Source organism: Eptatretus burgeri, chromosome 7 (assembly GCF_056783735.1).
Source record: "Eptatretus burgeri isolate ZD-2024b chromosome 7, Ebu_testis_v1, whole genome shotgun sequence".
Lineage (NCBI taxonomy): Eukaryota > Metazoa > Chordata > Myxini > Myxiniformes > Myxinidae > Eptatretus > Eptatretus burgeri.
In genome coordinates, this window is record NC_140967.1 from 67992470 (window position 1) to 68011592 (window position 19123).

General features: G+C 44.7%; 1 protein-coding gene across 2 annotated transcripts in view; it reads left to right on the forward strand.

Annotated features, from left to right (window-relative positions):
• RIPOR1 (RHO family interacting cell polarization regulator 1) overlaps positions 1 to 19123 on the forward strand; it is a 195355-nt gene that overhangs the window by 4782 nt on the left and 171450 nt on the right. Inside the window, exon 1 of one of the 2 annotated variants that reach the window (XM_085888901.1) lies at positions 13532 to 13583. The exons of the other annotated variant lie outside the window; for it this stretch is intronic. Within the exon in view, the coding sequence (XP_085745027.1) occupies positions 13547 to 13583 (37 nt within the window). The 5' untranslated portion in view covers positions 13532 to 13546. Of the gene's footprint in view, positions 1 to 13531; positions 13584 to 19123 lie in introns of those variants that run through there. 2 annotated transcript variants of the gene reach the window in all.

The following is a 19123-nucleotide window of genomic DNA, read 5'->3' on the forward strand; positions in this document are numbered from 1 at the left end:
ACCGAACTCGGTTAATGCGCATACGCGTGTTCATTCCCTTCTTGGTTTTTTCCGTATGTGCTCCCTCTGTCAGCTCGTTCTTCCAGGTTCCCCGATCTTTTCGACAAAAAAGTCATGCGGTACATCGATTGGAAAGATTCCACTCCCGGGAATTGTTTTTGTGTATAAGGTCATGAAATAGAAAGACATTGTTCAAAAGAACTCTCCATTTGCATGTGTAGATTGCTATCATTCAATAGTATGTAATAATAATAAAAAGTTCTGTATGTAGTATAATAATCACTTTTTTTAAACTTTGAGGAAATGTCCAGTCCAGTATGAGTTCCACAAGGGTTCGAAAGAGCTGATGTGACTTTTTTTGTATCGATGTTTGGCATCATGTGTCCTTTTTTTTTTTTAGATTTTGAGAGAATGCTCTTCGTCATGTCTACTCGGCTAAATGTGATTTCAGTTCTGTCTCATAATTATGACGCATCGTTTTGTTTGGCCTGTTTTACTCATCAGCTAATGATGTCAGCATAGCCTTATCCAATGCATTGATGACACTTGAAGGTTTCTGTGCTGACATCAATCACTAAGTGAGTGAACAGGGAGATTGATTGCATTGATGAGAATTTTTTTTGTGTACAAAGTTGAGGATCATGAAAGAGCTGAAACGTAGATTGCATCCGAACGTAACAGAACAAAAGGTACAATGGAAAGAGAGTGGGAGTTGGGGGGGGGACATCAACTGCAGGGTTTAGGAATAAAATGGAGGGAGACTTAGACAAGTGAGGAATGAGGAATATGGGGTGGTAGGGAAGGATTTTTATTTTTGTATGCCTTGTCGAGGTTCGTATGAGAGCTAACACACAACGCACATCAAGGGGGGCATGAGACAGGAGGGGAGGGAGTGGGAAGGACAAAATAGTGGGGAACAGAGACATTTGGAGATCTGTGGAAGGGAGAGGGATGGGACGGGGAACATGGGGAATAGAAGATGGACATTACAGGCACTTTCAGGAAGGAAAGCAGGGAATTTGAAGGAGGTGGGCTTGGGTGGATTATCGGGGGTAGAAAAGATCGAGGATTTGGATGGGGGATGATAAGAGGTGGTGGTGAACAGCTGTTTTGAAGGCCTGGAGGGAAGAGTAGGATTGAATAGAGTGAGGGAGTTTATTCCAAAGGTGGGGGAAAAGAGGAATGAAAGCTTGAAGATGAGCAGTGATTCGTGATTTTGGTAGTTTTACCAGAAGGGGGTTGTTGGCGGACCTTGAGCGCCCTGCGGAAATGTGGTGGGGACAAATCGCAGAGAGAGCAGGTGGGCTAGGCTGGAGAGGAGACTGTAGAATACAGAAAGACCACCGACCAACCTGCGGTGATTGAGTGAGAGGCCCAAAGACTCAGCCTCATTGTGGGAGATACCAATGATCCGAAATGCCTTGGTTTCTACAGCGTGAAGCCGAGAAAGGTGTGAGGCAGGAGCACCAGCCCAGAGGGGAGAGCAGTACTCAATCAGGCTGCGGACAAAAGCTTTGTAAGTGGTCAGGAGCTCAGGTGGGCCGAGGAAGGATGTATGGGACAGACAAGGTGGATACAGAAACAAACTCTCAGGAAATATAAACTGAAAATTTGGAAAGAGGTGCGGTTAGGGAGTGTTCATGGGTGTAGAAAAGATCATGGTTTTGAATCGGGGATGATCTTAGATTGTGTGAACAGCTGTCTTGAACACCTGGAGGGAAGGATGAGATTGAAGAGAATGTTAGAGGAATGTGGATTAAAGTTGTCAACATTACCTTTTTGTAGGAGAGGTGCAGTGATTCAACCTTTGAGGATCACTGACGCTACAAATGTAATATGTGACCCTCCAGTACAAAACCAGTCGGAAGTTGCAAAAAATCAATATTGGGTTTATTTGAAAGCCCATCAAATAAGCTTCACAACGGTGTATCATCATACATGGTGGTCCGTCACAAACTGACCGAGATATCTTTCGATGAAGTTTTACAACACACGTTATTGGGAAAATCGAAATAACCGGATATTAGCTTCTGGAGTTTGAGAAACTATTGCTGGTATACGTTGCTAAGGACTTTGTTTCTCAAACTCCAGAAGCTAATATCCGGTTATTTCGATTTTCCCAATAACGTGTGTTGTAAAACTTCATCGTAAGATATCTCGGTCAGTTTGTGACGGACCACCATGTATGATACACCGTTGTGAAGCTTATTTGATGGGCTTTCAAATAAACCCAATAACTCGATATTGAATTTTTGCGACTTCCAACTGGTTTTGTACTGGAGGGTCACATGTTGCTAATTGTGACGGGCATTTGAGTCGCTGATAAAATGCTCCACCAGTGGTGATCAAAGCAGAAATTAAAAAAAAGATTTGAGGAATCTTGCATTGAGCTCTTTACTTTTCATGTTGTTGGACAAAGTGCAAAGTGCTCCTGGAAAGTGCTGGTGCTGCTTGTGCTGCTGTTCTGGCTCGAGCTTTTTCAGCCGAATAAATTGTTTAGTTTCAGCTGTTTCGTGTTGCAAAGCTTCTGTATCTGGCTTTATGTGCATTTATCTGCAGCTGAACCATGCTTTGTTTCCCCATTTTCTACTGCCTTTTGCTCCCACACATTTGCTCTTCATTTCCAACTCCCACACTCTCTTTTTTGGCAGGAAAGCTTGAGAGTGCTCGGCATTCTGATCTTGTGAAAGATAAACATGCTGTGACCAGAAAGCTTTTGATAATAGATTGGCCGTATCTTGTCCATTGGTATGAAAGTTTGTTGCTTTAAAAAAAAAAAACAATATGTAGGTTTTCATTTCTCATCTTGAGTTTGTGAAACGTGTTGAGCATGAGAACCTTGTAGTTTTGGTGGGTGTAATGGTGTACCCTTTTACTGTCTTTTTCCAAGCACCGGATGCACATGCAGGAAGGGCCTGCCTTCTATTGTTTGGGTTTCCTTTCAGATCTGTTTCCCCCTCCCATCCTCCCCCGCCCCCCCCCCCCAGCAATTTGTGCCAAATGTCTGACATTCTATAACTCTGTCTAAGTTATGAGTTTGAGTTGATCTGACATTCCATCGTGGATTTGTAAACGGTTCCAATTTCATATTTGAACCTGGTGATGTTGCCTTGGTCATGAAAGTACAGTACGTGGTTAAAAATAATTTCTGCATGATTACCATTACAGTTGGTACTGTATTAACGATGGCAAAATCCTCCCCCTTCAATCCCACAATCGAAATCTATATCTTCCCCCTTGCAAAGTTTGCCACCTTTCATGCATCACAAAATGCTCAGCTCTAAATCGCAATTGACTGTTACTTTTTGCCTCGTTTCCATGCACCGCTCAACCCGGGTTGAAATTCTGGGCTCAAGTTGATCTGGCTTCTCTCACAGCTTCTCCCACGGTTCACCTGTCCGGTCGACCAGAGTTGAGTGAAAAGTTCCCGTTTCCGAAAGACCCGAGTTTCATACGCACGTGGGTGGTTATTTCGTCACGGCCCTTGCCACAAAACCTATGGATTGGATTTAGTTGCGTTGCTTCTGACCATCTTAACTTACATACAGCATTTTGTTGTCAGATCGTGTGAGCACACCAAGTTTGGATGACCCTGTAAAACAAAAAAATGGTTACCTCATTCATATGATACCTTCAATTAATTATCGGCCAAGATGGGCTTGTAAGCTTTTATATTTGGACCTGTCTTGCATTCTCGAGTGTTTTCAGAACTAAAAAGACTCCTCACATGTTTCATAGGCGTTGCTAAAGTAGCTCAACAGCCAGATGTTCTCTTCCTCTTTCCTCCTTCCTCCTTCCTCCTTCCTCCATCCTCCACCCGTTTTCTTTCCCAAAAGCACACTCGGCATTACCTTTACTTGACTCTTTCAGTAATTTTAAGCAGGATATTCAATGACAACAGGGTGTTTTACAAATTTGAAATCTTTAGTGAAGTGGTTTTCAGCACTCTGCGTGTGACTGCCTTCGTGGTTGTGAGGTCCCCTTTATGAACCCATTTCATGAAATGTAATCTGACACTCAAAATATATTCAGAAATTTTTCATAAATAGCCTCTGTCTGTCTATGTCTAGGCCGACACAGTATGAAACAAATATTTGAAACTTTGATAACCCCATGCTGGGTAAAGTTTGAACATTTATATGCGTTGTGTTGACGAGGAATTATATGCACTTACCCTTTTTTTGTATACTTTGTCGAGGCTCATATAAGAGCCAATACACAGAAAATATAACAAAGTGAGATGGTCATGAGTGCGAGCGGGAAGCACAACAACAGTAGGGAACAGCCACATTAGGAGATCTGTGTAAGGGAGAGGGATTGGGCAAGGTACATGTGGTAAACAAGATGGGCACTACAGGAACTTTCAGGAAGGAAAACAGGTAATTTGAAGAGGTGGGTTTGGGCTGGATTAAAGGCTGTAGAAAATAATGTTTTGGATAAGGGGAGATAAGAGATGGTGTTGAACAGCTGTTTTGAAGACCTGGAGGAAAGAGTGGGATTGAAGAAAGTATGTGACTTTGTTCCAGAGGTGGGGGGAAAAAGAGGGATGAAAGAGTGAAGGTGAGCAGTAAGACTTGATTTTGGCAGTTTTATCAGAATGGAGTTGCTGGTTGACCTTGAGCACCCTGCGAAAATATTGGGGGGACAAAGCACAGACAGAGGTGGGGAGGAAAGGCTGGAGAGGAGTCGATAGACAGAAAGACCACCAACCTGCCAGTGGTGAGATGATGAGAGACCCAAAGCCTCAGTTTCATTGTGGGAGATACCATTGATCCTAAAAGCCTTGGTTTCCACATTGTATGTGGTCAGGAAAGGTGTACCAAGGAAGGACTTCGCATGACAGAGGATGCTCAGTTGGCGACTGGCTTTGGAGGCCAGCTTGGAAATGTGGCTTTCGCAGGAAAGATCATGGCAGATAGTGAGACCCAGAAGCTTGAATGAAAGAACTTCTTCAAGAGGATTGTTGAGAAAGTCGATTGGGGGTGGGAGCGGGGGCAGGGCCGGATTTACCATGTGGGGGGCCATGGGCACAATGATTGTGGGGGGGCCCCCAAATTTGGAGATAAATCAACAACTTAAATTATAACTGCTTTTTCATCAACAACTGAACTTATATCTATAGATTTGGCAGATCCTGATCAGGAATGATTTGGCATATATGTTCACAAATTACAATTAAATCTGACAATATGACAAGATGGACGGATTGTTATTGATATGAGCTGATGACTTATCTATGAGCTCATTCTAAAATCGAATCACAAAAATGCTGTTGCTGCAAGAGTAAGAGATAGAGATGGACTAATATAAGAAAATAACAAACGACGCACTCATTAATCATACTACGAACTTCGACTAAAAACCCTCTGGGCAAGAGAAATCTGAAATGGTGATTAATAGCCGACTTCCAGCGGACCGGTGTCTTAATCAATGGACAAGCTTCCTGCGCGACTTCGCGGCAGCGAACTCGGTTATGATACTGTCAACCTGCATGGAATTGAGCACATCAGATTCGGTTGAAATGATGGTCAGATTGACCAGTCTCTGCTGCCCCATCGTGGAGCAAAGATGGTTCTTGATAAGCTTGAGTTTCGAAAACGAGCGCTCCCCAGAGCAGTTCGACACCATCAGTGAGAGGTAAATCCGAAGCACCACTTCCACGTTTGGGAAAGTATCGGTGAGTTTTCGCTCTGAGAAAACTGTACATCTCGAGTTCAGTATGGCCCGAGTCTGGCTCTGACTCCATCATGGCTTGAAACTGAATCATTTCTTCTGTGAGGTCAGGTGATAGATCTTCCCGATACAGCTCGACGAGCTTCGAGCATGACTCTCGAATCTGCTTCACTTCGAGTTGAACAAGAGCACGCAGGAATCCAAATCTGTCACTCATCTCGCTGTACGCGTTTGTACGCTTTTCCAACTGCGACAGCAGTACGTCGATCACTGTAACGTATCCACTGATGCGAAAGGACTCCTTGGCATCTAGTTCTACTTCTGGAGTGTGTCCGTAGTCCAAGGGAGCGACGCGGACATTACGCTTTCGTCTACGCGATCCGCGAGTGAATTCCTCCATACCTGAGCGCTCCACTCCGTCAACAACGAATGTATCAAACTGATCGCGTAATGACTGCACGAAGCTCGCCAGTGACTTGAGGAGCTGCACGGCTGTGTTGAGATCGGTAGCTTGCGACTGAAGGGTTTTACTCGTACGATCAAATCTACCAAGGACAGTAGAACAGAAACCAGCACAGAACCCTATCTCGAGTGTGCACATCGTTTGGCGAAGTGTCTCGGCGGTGTTTCTTGTTCCACTATTCAGTTGTTCATCGTTTGCGATTTCATCGAGGACATCCATGATTTCGCTGTAACCGTCTACAAGAGCTCGGGTTGCATCAGAATAAGCCGACCAGCGAGTGTTGCTAAGGCGCTTTGGTACTTGCAGACCTTTGGCTTTCTGGGCGTCAAATAATCTGGCGTAGCACGACGTGGAAGCTGTAAAAAGTACATACACTTATTCCACGAATTCAAAGAATGCTGCTGCAGGTCTACAGCATCCCACAGCCGACTGACCGACTAAGTTCAGTGAGTGCGTCACGCATGGCACAAATATTGCAAGAGGGTTCTCCTGTTTGGTCATTCCCTGCATCCCATTGTATCGGCCACTCATATTAGATGTGTTATCGTAAGATTGTCCTCGGCAATTAGCGATGTCCAATCCAGTGGCTTTCAAAAAATCCAGTAATGCCGTCGCTTGCCGGAGTCCAGTGTGTCCTGTGTTGCTCGGAAAGGTCGGAAAGGTCGGAAAGCTCCACTGGAGCCTCGTTCTCGATGTATCGTAGAATAACTGTGAGCTGGTCGATGTGGCTTATGTCAGGAGTAGAATCGACTGACACAGAAGTATTTTGCCTCTTTCACACGAGCGACGATGTTATCCAGAACAGATTTTCCGATGATGGAGACTAACTCTTCACATGTCGTAGATGATAAGTAGTTGGTGTGGCCACTACCTTGGTTGGCATATTTCTGAATGTGCTGTGCCAAAAATGGATCGTATTCCGCAAGTAATTCCATTAAACCAAGGTAGTTACCATTCGTCTGTGACCCAACAATTTCATCCGATCCACGGAACGCTAGACCACGCTCAGCGGGAAACGATATCATGTTCACACTTCGTTTCAGAACCTCCCTCCAATAGGACGCAATCTCACTCACCTGTTTGAGTTCAGTGTCCACACGACCTGCGGATGTTGCTCTCTCTGACAAGCGGATGATATTCGCACAATGTACATGCGAACGCTCATGCACCTCGATAGAACGACTGGCATGCTTCCAGTCATTGAATCCTTCCCCGCCCAGGGCAGTAGCGGCCCCAAAGAGCTTGCAAAGCAATGCAGTACAGTTTTCCGGTTGATGTGGCGAAACAAAGCCAGGACCTTTTCACGGACTCTCCGTTTTGTAGTCTACGGTAAAAAAGATTCTTGGAGCAGCAGCATTTCCTACCGTCAACGAACTGTGTGGATGAATCAAAGGGACCAGTCAAATTCTGCAGGGGCTCCAAATCTTGTGATGCCCAGTAGTCCATCATCTCTGACGACGGTCGCTCAGGAGGTGAACATCCAATGCAATTGGCAAAGCCAGGTCCACGATCAGTCAGTATATCTCGCGCTTCTTCATCTGATGCATGTTCTTCATCGGTGGGACCTTCCGAGATGTTGGGCAAATCTTGAGGCGGGGGCTGCGTTGCCAAATCCGCTTGTTCTGTCTCTGTTGGTGTTCCAGCCTCTGTCATGGACGAATCACCTGTTTTTGCAGGAGTGAAAAACTGAGATTTTCTGGGTCTTGTCGACGACGGCCTTGTGTCTTTCATCTTTTTCCTTGGAACGTTTCCGCTTTTGAGCACCACTGTCATATTTCCGTGGAGCCCTGGATTTGTGCCTGTCATCACCAAAGCCGCTCATTGTGGTTTCTGCAGTTGGTAGGTACCGAATAACCGAGATATTGTCAGAGTGCACGTGGGACGTACCAGAATCACGAACAACAAGTATGTTTCACACACCTGGAACATAGAAAGTCACACCGTGTTACTGTGCTGTGTGCGCCAGTAAGCAGGGTACTGACAGCGTTCCCTGCCAGCCGCAGTTTCAGTGTGTACAATACTACCCCTGCCGGCCGTGTGCTGTGCTGGCCTGGCCTAGTTTTACCACATAGACTTTCACCTTTTCACCTCTCCTCTGGTTGGACCTCTGTATTCCGCCTGTGCTTGCTGGACTCTTCCGGGCAGTGCCGTAGTTAGTTGGTCACGCTCAACCATCCGAAGCATCGATGATCGATCCAAAAAAAGATGCGAATGCAGGCCCCCAATGCCCGAGGCTTGCTCCGGGAATTTTTGACCACGTTGGATCTGTTCTGTGGACCGTGGAAGAAACGGCTTGAAAAAGCCAAAGCTTGAAAAGGACCCTCACAATGACGGACAATTTTGAAAAGATATCCTTACAAAAGAGTTTACAATCTTCATTCACTGACAATAAAAAAAACTTTAGAAGCACATTTTCAAGGGATTTTCAAAATGTCATCGAAATTGTGGGGGGGGGCCCTAAATGTGGAGGGGCCCAGGATGGCCCCACCTGGCCACCCCTAAATCCGGTAGTGGGTGGGGAGTTCCAGACAGTCCTTTTGGAGAGACATAGTGAGATTTGTCAGGATTGAAAGGCATGTTCCAAGTGTTTGACCAGCTTGTGATTTTTATCCAGGTCTACCGAGAGTGAGGAGGCTGTTGCCTGCCGATCTGAGGGACGAGAGATGGTACGGCAGAGGGTGGCGTTGTCAGCAAAAAAGACAGCATTTTCCAGAGAGTTGGAGAGATCATTGATGAAAACCAGAAAAAGCATAGGGCCCTGAACACTGCCTTGAGGAACTCCAACCTGGACAGGAAGAGGGGATGAGAGAGAGAGGCATTAAGAGCCACACTGACTGCAACAGGAGAGCAAGTCCATGAGCCGAGTGGAGATTGCCTTGGATACCATAAGAAGAGAGTTTGGTTTGCGGTGTGGGGTGCCAGACTATCAAGAGATCATGATATATCTAGTTTGATGTCTTTCATCTCATTTCTGACATTGAGGATCTCCATCCATTGTTGAGAAAGCAGAAGCATGTCCAGGGTAGAGTGACCTAGTCTGAATCCAAATTGATGATCGGAAATCAAGCCATTGGAACAGAGGAAAGATTTAATGTCGGAGGCAATGATTGATTCTATGACCTTGCTGATGATTGGGAGCAGGCTGGAGGGAGCATCCTTAAGACAGCAATGCAGGAAGTCATTACCACCAGGGATCTGGAATCATGCACAACCTGTATGTCATTCTCATGGATTACTGTGGTTTACCTGACATCGCTCAGTTTCATTTATTGTTCCTACACAGGTAATCCTTGGGACATGAGAGCGGACATGTGGGGGGGGGGGGTGGGGGTCAAGTTCAACGTCAAAGGTCAAGAGGTTCAAGGTCACCGGGTAACTTCAATTTCTCAATTTCATCCGATCGAGACGGGACCAACGCCATTCGACAGATAATCAAAATTAAATGACACAGTTGATTGACGACATTCACTTCCGACTTCCAGTTTTCGAGTTATGACATAAATTGACTAAAACGTCAATTTTTCATGTTTGTTTGTCCTTTATAGACGGCCAAACCGTTGGATAGAATGAGATGAAACTTGGCGTATGCGATCCTTGGGAATGGACATAAGGGGATCAAGGTCAAAGGTCACGGGGTCAAGGTCACCGGATAACGTCAATTACATCCGATCGAGACGGGACCAACGCCATTCAACAAATAACTGTTACCCGCCCATGGGCGGGTACTTTGCTAGTTATTTACTATGTTACTAATATTTGACTCGTAGGGCTGTCAGGATGGCCGATAGGTATGCATTCCAGCCACCAAGCTTCTATCCATTCTGGTTTTGAATCCCGACCCAGCTATCGACTGTCATCCCGGTGTTTCACAGGCAGGGTGATTCATCAATGTGTGTGGGACCATCCCTTGGGCAGACAATAAACGGGCGGCCCGTCTTCTAGCATTCGTTAGTGGATGTTATTCCCATGGTGTCCCTCGCGGAGAGCAGGTGAGCTATCACCGGCACCATGAACAAATTCCAAATTCCTGTGCTAACTACTGCTGGGAAGGCAATGGCAAACCACCCAGTATAACCCTTGCCAAGAAACTGCTTCAGCAGCACCGATGCTCTGAAAATAGTACGGTACATCAGAATCATAAAATCTTTGACAATTCCGTGAGATTGAGCTTGATGTGAGTACATGCTGTGTTTGTATATTCCCAGTTATTTGAAGTCTTGTAACCTGCAATCAGGTTGTTGGTATTGTAACCATTCATGTTTATGACAAGTTCTGAGATGAGCTAATTAGCATAATGTGGCAAATAATTGAATTGGCAGAAGCTTGATAAAATCGCTTTGTGTTGTGAATGCAGGGTTGTCCACGCAACAGTCAGGAGCGAAGCCTAGTGCTCGCTTAGTGGTTAGGGTGGCTGGCTTGGGATCTTAGGGTCCTGAGGTTGAGCTCATTGGCCACTGAATTAACACCAGGTGGGGTGAACTCTGCCTGTCTTCTTTCTGAGGTCGGCGAAATGAGTACCAGTGTATTATCGAGGCACAGCATCAGCTGTACAGCCGTGCCCCCAACAAAATGATAGCTACCCTGCAGCCAAGCTGCCACATGCAAGAAGAAGAAGAATTCAGGGGTGCTCAGTCTTTTGTCCCATATTTGCCTCCACTACGCAAGGTGAAGGAGGTTATGTTTTCACCCCTCTCTGTCTTTGTTTGTCTGTTTGTGTGCAAGATATCTCAAAAGTTGCTAATGGATCCGAATGAAATTTTGTGGACAGTTTCGGTGTGCGACAAAGACAAACTGATTAGATTTTGGTGAAGATCTGGATCCGGATCCGACTACTAGAATTTTTAAAGTGATTCTTAATCATTGAGAGATTGGGCCAAAAATGATTTTTAGCATGATATCTCAAAAAGTTGTTTAGGGATTCAGATGAAACTTTGTGGACAGGTTGGGTGTGTGGCAAGGATGAATTGATTCGATTTTGGTGAAGATCTGGATCTGATAATTATTTCATGTACAAAGTTATTCTTCCCCATTGAGAGATTGGGCCAAATACGATATATAGAATGTTATTTACCTTCGCCGAAGGATTCGGAGAGGGTATTACATTTGGATTCCTTTGTTTGTTTGTCTGCACAGACCTTTCGTGTTTTTTCTCCACAACCGCTTGTCAGATTGAGATGAAATTTTCACCATGACTCATGGGGAATGTTTGAATGATAATTATGATGTCATAGGTCATGTGGTGTGTTGTGGCAGCCATATTGGAAAAAAGTTTGGACCTCTATCTCAGAAACCGCACCAAGGAAAAAATTTAAACCTGGTAAATAGCAACTACTACTCATGGGGAATGGGTATGATTTTCTTGTGACACCATAGGTGCACTTGTTATGATGTCATAATTGCATGTCGAACACAACATTCAATCGGTATGAAAAATTGAGGGTCATCTCGAGATAAAATGGTCCACAAGAAAAAAAAAATCACGACGTCACCAGTCATGTGATTCGGCAGCCATATTGTTTAAAAAAAATGAACCTTCCAAAAAAAAGTCATAGACTGGTACTTACGAAATCGTCAACTTAACTTCTGACCTTGTCTAATAAAAGCTGTCTCGAGAGAAGGTAGCGCCGCAAACTGGAAGTTTATACGATGATTCTGTACCAAACCATCAAAAATCGAATGTTTGACTTCACTGTGACCTTGACCTTTGACCGATTTTGACCAAAATCTAATCAGCACCAGCCATCACCCTCCTGAATCGCGTGGTGTAATTTGACATTGGTAGCTTCTTCCGTTCTCGAGTTATCGTGCCTACAAACAAACACACGAACACACAAACACAAACAAACAAACAAACAAAGGACGGAAGTCATCAATATATTTACGAAATCGTTAGATTTCGTAAGTAACAACCTTTGAACCAGGTGTTGGCTTTGCGGTTAGCGTCTTGGCTTGGGATCTTATTGTCCTGAGTTCAAGCTCCGTTGTCCGCTGAATTAACACCAGCTGGTTGACTCAGCCTGTCATCCTTCCGAGGTCGGTGAAAAGAGTACCGGTGTAGCAGCCAAAAGGCTGTACACGAAGGGAATGGGTGGTGATGGATTTATTAAAATCTGGTATTGGTGTGGTGCAGGCATGGTGGGCCGAATGGCCACCTCCTGTGCATAAAAATTCCTTGTAAAAATATTCTTCTCTGAAGTGGCTGAACAAATCGAGGCAAAACTTTACACGTATTCACGGTAAAGGATGAGGAGGAGCAAAAGGTTCACACATTTGATGTCATTGGTCACATTGGTTTGGCAGCCATATTGGATTTACCCTAAAACCTATCAAATACACCACTCAAAATAAGTCCTGCTGAGTGTTTGCAATCTCTGATTGCTCTTTTTCTTGTTCAAAAAAGTCCTGGGCCCGATGTGTTCTCGTGGATCGGGCATTGCGTGGAAAATCCCATCTAAGTAGTGCTAGTTAGATAATGCGAAGTATGAAGGTAATTATTACTAATATTAAACCATTGATTCATAAGAATAGAAACCAAGAAAATATTGGGGGATTTATTTTTTAATTTTTTTAAACAAGACCATCATCATTTTGTATGCAGCCTGTGGTCGCTGGTTGCATCTTTGCTGGGAGCGCCACTGTGCTGCTGATGCAGTACCCCCTGTTTCCAGTAAGCTGGTACTCATTTTGCTGACCTCTGAAGGATGACAGGCTGAGTCAACCCACCTGGTGGTATTTAATGGCATGATCTCAAACTCGACACCCTAAGATCGAAAGCCAGCCACCTTAACTGTTTAGCCAACACCTTTTAAGCCAATTGAACAATATGTCGGGTTGGCTCAAAATACCAAAAGTAAAGAAATAAGGTTGTGATTATTGTTTGATAACATAATTCAAGTCACCATTTCAATATAACAATGCCTAACACCATGTGAGCCATTTCTACATCTTTCTTTCTTCCTTTTTGTTTTGTACTGAAAAATATATTAATAAAATTTTGTTCTTTAACTTGCAATGGATGGTTTTGAATTGGATTCATAACTCTTACCTGACCATTTGAGGTGTTTGTGATTGCACCAGGGTCGGTTGGGTTTGTTGTGCTCAAACATCGAGCCAGTCAGATGTTTGATAATTGAATAAAGGATGGAATGATTTTCATGTGCTGTTCTTATGTATGTGTTGTTCTATAAAGTATACTTTAACGCAGGAGCCATTTGACCCATCAAGCCGACACAACATCAACACCACATTAATCCAATCTATCAGTTTAATCAACTTGGTTTCACTGGGAAGCGAAGACGGGAAGAGGTGTGTCGTTGATTGTTATCTCCATATGCAGGTTTCAGAAGGTGGAATGGAGTCCTCTCGGGGCTCGGAAGTATCCACCTCCGTTTCGGTAAGGGATCGCGATTCATGGAGCAAGCTGTGAAGTTTTCGAAAGTGGACACAGGTTATGTTTTCACTTCTGTCTGGCTGGCTGTCTGTCTGCAGAATATCTCAAAAGTTAAAGAAGGATTTGGACAAAACCTGGTGGACAGGTTGGGTACGTGACGAGGGCAATTGATCAGATTATGGTGAAGATCCGGATCTGAGAATTTAAATATTTTAAAAGAAGTGATTCTTCACCATTGAGAGATCAGGCCCGAACCGATATATAGCATGATATCTCAAAAAGTTGTGGCCAGATTATGACAATACTAGGTGGATGAGATGGTTAGGTGACAAGAACAAGCCGATTATATTTATATTGTCGCGAATTCGCGCACGCCGGCGTGCGAACGGCCACGTAACTCGAATTGCGGCACGTTGCTCACCGGACGGACAATTCAGTCATGACCCTCTCGGAACAACGCCGGGAACTAGTCACGGGTGGGGGTTTAACCTCACCACGATCGTGCCAATTGCCCACCCGCGCAGGATAGGGTCGCTCGCCAAATTCGATCTACCTAAGTACCTGCGCGAATGGTCGATCGTACCACGCTACAGGCTGACTCCGGACACGAACAGCTTAAGCGGTCTGTTCCGTGCTCCAGGGATAACCGAGCGGTGTTATCGTCAGCCTTGACGGTTCCGATTAGTTACCGGGATGTTGCACCCACTACGAACCCCTTACGTGAAGCAAGATGGAGATTCAAATGGAGAAAAGACAAAGCGAAACGGGCACAGTTCAACAAGCAAGCATTTTATTACGCGCACACATAGACAAGCACGGAAGGCACGTATTTACAGCCATACAATTATGCACAACAAGCAAATGTAATACAACCGACTAACGCGTACACACGGCAACACTTACACAGTTTTACTTCACAGACGGCGCCAATACGCATTTACACAAAAGCAAAAGAAAGAAACCACCCTCACAGACAAGGAGGCAGACAGGCCCGTAGGCCAAATGTGCGCAGGACCTAGATGAGCGGCCAGGTCCGCGAGACCGGGGAGGTCTTACCCGCGTCCTCGTGACGCGTTGGCGGGCAAGCCGCAAAGTGTCCGCGCCGCTGTGCCCCGACTCCAGGCCCATGGCATGCTTGTTGGCACCACGTTTGGGGTGGGGGAGGAACGGGGCCCCCTTTTGCACTATCTCAGCGCGGGGGAAGGGGAAATTGTTGATGCCCTGGGGGCGGGGAGTGGCTGGCTGAATTGGGTCCCGCGACGAGACGAGCGATCCCCCACACCGCAGCCTCGTTGCCGACTGCCGTTCTCCTGGCCTCGGACCCGAGCTCCCCTGCCCTGTCCAGCTGCCCGCAGCTCCACCGCGCGCACTCGACTCGACTCCACCAACGCGGCACTCCTTGTCTCCAAAAGCAACTCCTCGACGACATACTCTCCTTCCAGTTCCACACTCTCCTCCTCGCTCAACTCAAGCGCGTGAGTCGCCTTCCGCTTACACCTTTATAGCTCTCAAGAGAAGCCGATATGCAAATATGCGGATCAAAACGCGATTGGAGGCAGGGCCACGCCACCCTCTGTTCAGCCATTGGTCGGGCAAAAAGGGGCGTGAACCTCCCTGGATCCGCATATTTGCATAAACGGACTTCACCTACGCGCACTTGGAGGCGGGGGCCAAGCCGCCTCGCGTTCGCCCATTGGACGGAGGGGAAGTGGGCGTGAAGCATTCCTGATCCGCGGATCGACGCGTTCGGCCTCCATGGCCGAACGGCTCCGGGAACACGACGTTTGGTGTTGACTGGTGGTGTTTGGGAATGGCCGTAGAAGCGATGATGTGGGATGAAGTTGTGAAGGTAAAGGCGAAGGTGGTGGTGTGGCGCCGTTGTAGTGTGGGGATGGCGTGGTTGTTGAGATTCTGTTTGTTTGAAATAAAAGATAGAGAAAGAAAAACGACTAACTCAAAGCGTCGCAGCCCGGATGGATCACATAATTTTCCCTATACAACGGGTTTGGGCTAACGACACATGTACCTATGGAGATATCTGACCTGAGGGCCCTTTATGGTGTAATGCGAATTTCTACAGCCGTAACACTATTAAGGTCCAGATTCAGATCCGGCCAGTCAGTGGGATACAAAACACAAGCTTTTCAGCCTGGCAGAGGTATGCATTCTACCGAGTGTCATTCTTGTTCTCAAAGTTTTGTTTCAATGGCTCTTTTCACGATTGTCAGTCCTGGACAGCTTCCAACTGTAGTTTGTTTATGGTAATATTTCCAGGGATTTTTTTTTTAACTTCTCCGTAAGGTTCTTCATCATTCCCATTGCTCCAATCGTTATTTGTCACTGGTACAATTTTGGCCTTCTTCAGCTTCCAGGATCTTTTCTCTTCATTTTTGAGGTCTTGCTATTTTGTCATTTTCTTGATTTCTGCGTTAAGACCAAAATTGCTGGTACTGAAACCTCAATTAGCAATGTCGTGTTTTCTTTTTTTTTATCGTTCCAAACTACTGTACTATATCCGATCGCAATGCTTTGTTTTCGATGTACACACTCGATGGGATCATCAGGTCATATGTGAGCGTTCCTTTCTTGTTCTCAATTAATGTTTTTATTTCATGTTTCCATGAGTTTTTCTGGGACTCGGATATTGACGTTTTTTGCAGATGTGCCAGCATTTGTACGTGCATCTGCTCTGACATGAGTTCCTTTTTACATCCCGATATGAGGTGGCTCGTGCTTTGTTTCCACCTTGCAGAACCTCCACCTGTCCGATTGACTCGGTCCCGCCATTTTCTTAAACCATTGATGTTGTGATCTTGGCCTTGGGAATTTATTACCTCTGCCAATGAAGGTGAAGGAGGTTATGTTTTCACCCCTTTATGTCTGTTTGTTTGTTTGTTTGTGTGCAATATATCTCAGTTGTGGACGGATCCGGATGAAAGTTTGTGGACAGGTTCGGTGTGTGACAAGGACGAACTGATGAGATTTTGGTGAAGATCCGGATCCGATTACTATTTTTTAAAAGTGATTCTTCCATCATTGAGAGATTTGGCCAAAAATGATACATAGCACGATATCTCAACATTTTGTGGACAGATTCAGACGAAACTTGTTGGACATGTTTGGTGTGTGGCATGGGCGAATTGATTCAATTTTGGTGATCTGAGTCCGGTTCCGGATCTGATAATTTTTTTTAAAGTGATTCTTCATCATTGAGAGATAGGGCTCAACCAACATATAACATGATATCTCAAAAAGTTCTGGATGGATTCGGACGAAACTTGGTGGACACGTTGGATGTGTGGCAAGGACGAATTGATTCGATTTTAGTGAAGATCTGGATCCGAGAGTTAATTTTTTAAAAGTGATTCTTCACCACTGAGAGATGGGGCCAAAAACGATTATATGGCATGATATTTCAAAAATGTATTGGGCCAGATATGTTCTCGTGGGTCAGGCATTTCGTGACTGAGGTATGCACTCCACCGAGTGCCCTCCTCGTTTATTTTGATTCATTCTCCATTGCAATTGAGGATAATGTCTTCTTAGCCACTCCAATGAGATGTCTGTTTGTGCCCAATCTGTCCAACTTATTTATTTATTTATTTTTAACCTTCCTGCTCTCTTATCATTTTCCCACTTGTTGGTGCATATCTGTTGATTTTTTTTGTTTGTTTGTTTGTTTTAGATTTTTCTTTTGTCTTTTTTGCAGTCATTGGGGCTGTACACGTTGCAGTTTTGATTTCAGTTGTGATGTCTTGTTTTCGTACCTGTCTTTGGAAAATTTGCCTGGTGGGTTAAGGATACCTTTTCTGGCTTGCCGTCTTCGTGTTTGCATCTTTCCCGTATTCCGCCAACCCGACAGTTGTCAAGCTGTCGACTTTGGCTGGGATCCATCAGGCCGTTACCTCCCTCTCGCAGGTACATTATTGGGATGCATTGATGTTTGTAAACCATTTTGTGGATAGTCAGTAGTTTTCTTGTTTTGATATCTAGTTTATTGATTCCCACTTGAGGCCAGTTTATTATTTCACAGCTGTATTGGAATACTGCTATGGTGAGTTGGTTTATGGCTTTGATGTTGTTTTTTGGGGTGATATATGTTTTCAGGATCAGCCTCGTTTGACGTAGGCATTCTTTGGCGATTGTTTTGCGCATTTGTTTGTGACATGTTTGGTGGCCCTCTTCTACTCCGAGATATTTACATATTTCCTTCTCTAGTTCCTTTATTGGTGTATTTAAGTCGATTTTATGTAATCCGTTTTTGTTGGTTTACCCTGTACGAATGTGCACTTGGCACACTTGTCTGTGCCAAATTCCATCTGAGTGTCGTGTGTGCGTTCGTGCATGCAATTTTTATTCTTGGTATTTCAGGTGGGTTAAAGGGGTTTGACGGAATTAAACACTTGTGTATAAATGGTTTGTTCAATTTACAACAATCCCTAACTGGCATTCAGACATCCAAACTACTTTTTATAGTTTCCAGCAAAAACTTTTTTTGGGGGTTAAATGGTGACATACTCGTACAGTAAAATGTCGCTTAACGTGACTCCATAGAACGCCGATTCGTTATTCAAATCTTTGTTCTGAATAATTAATTTTACTAAATAAATAAATAAACTCAATAGCAAGCAGCGCACACCACCATTGTTTGTATGCACACCTCTGAGCCAATCTAGTGTGGGTTGTACAATGGACTTTGCAAGGTTAACAAGTCTCAACAACACAGACAAGATTAAAGCTTCTGCCCAGTCCACCACTTCTTTAACTAAAACAAAGTTTTCTTGTTCAAGAAGCAGTTTTTCAGAGAAGATGGAGAGCCAGTTAAGCTTGGCGCAGCATGTGCACCACAGTAACTCGCATGGCATCCGTATTGGTGGTGCCGCTGCAAGCGCTGACAACCAGGCAGCCCTCCAATTCCCCGAGTGGTTGTTTACCACGTATATATTAGTGTTTGATAAAACAACAAGCCGGTAGGTAGGCGACATGGGTGGTCACTATATAATTGCATACCAGTCATACAGTTTTTGACGGATCGGGCTGAAAATTTTTAACAAAGAGGTTGATTATAGTGCGCATAAAAGCGCAGAAGCTGATTTTTGATTTTCGAAAAAAAAATGTATAAAAATATTTTTCGGATTTTTTTCAAAAATTTTAAAGTCCCGTTGCTAGGCAATGGTGGCGTCCATAGCAACGGTGCTCAAAAGCATACAACTAGATCCTGGTATGAACCAACCAGTCAAGTTTCATCAAAATCGGTTGACTCCTCTGGCCTCCAGATCTGTCCATTACATACATACAGACAGACGGAAAACCTGAGAATAACGGTAGTCCAGCGACCACCCAATACATTTACTATCTGTCGTATTATTATTGGCGCTATCACCGATACCTCAAGTGAAGCCCTCACGTGCCGCTCATGTGCAAGAAATAACACTGTTGGGAACACATCTCCATATAAACAATGGTATCATTACCCCTTTTAGCGTGTTTTCGATTAGCCCTCTCTTCCCCAGCAAAACATCCTGAGTGCGAAGCGAGGTATTCCAGTGTATGGAACACAAAATCGGTTGTGGAATATTTAAAAGTTGAGATAGGTA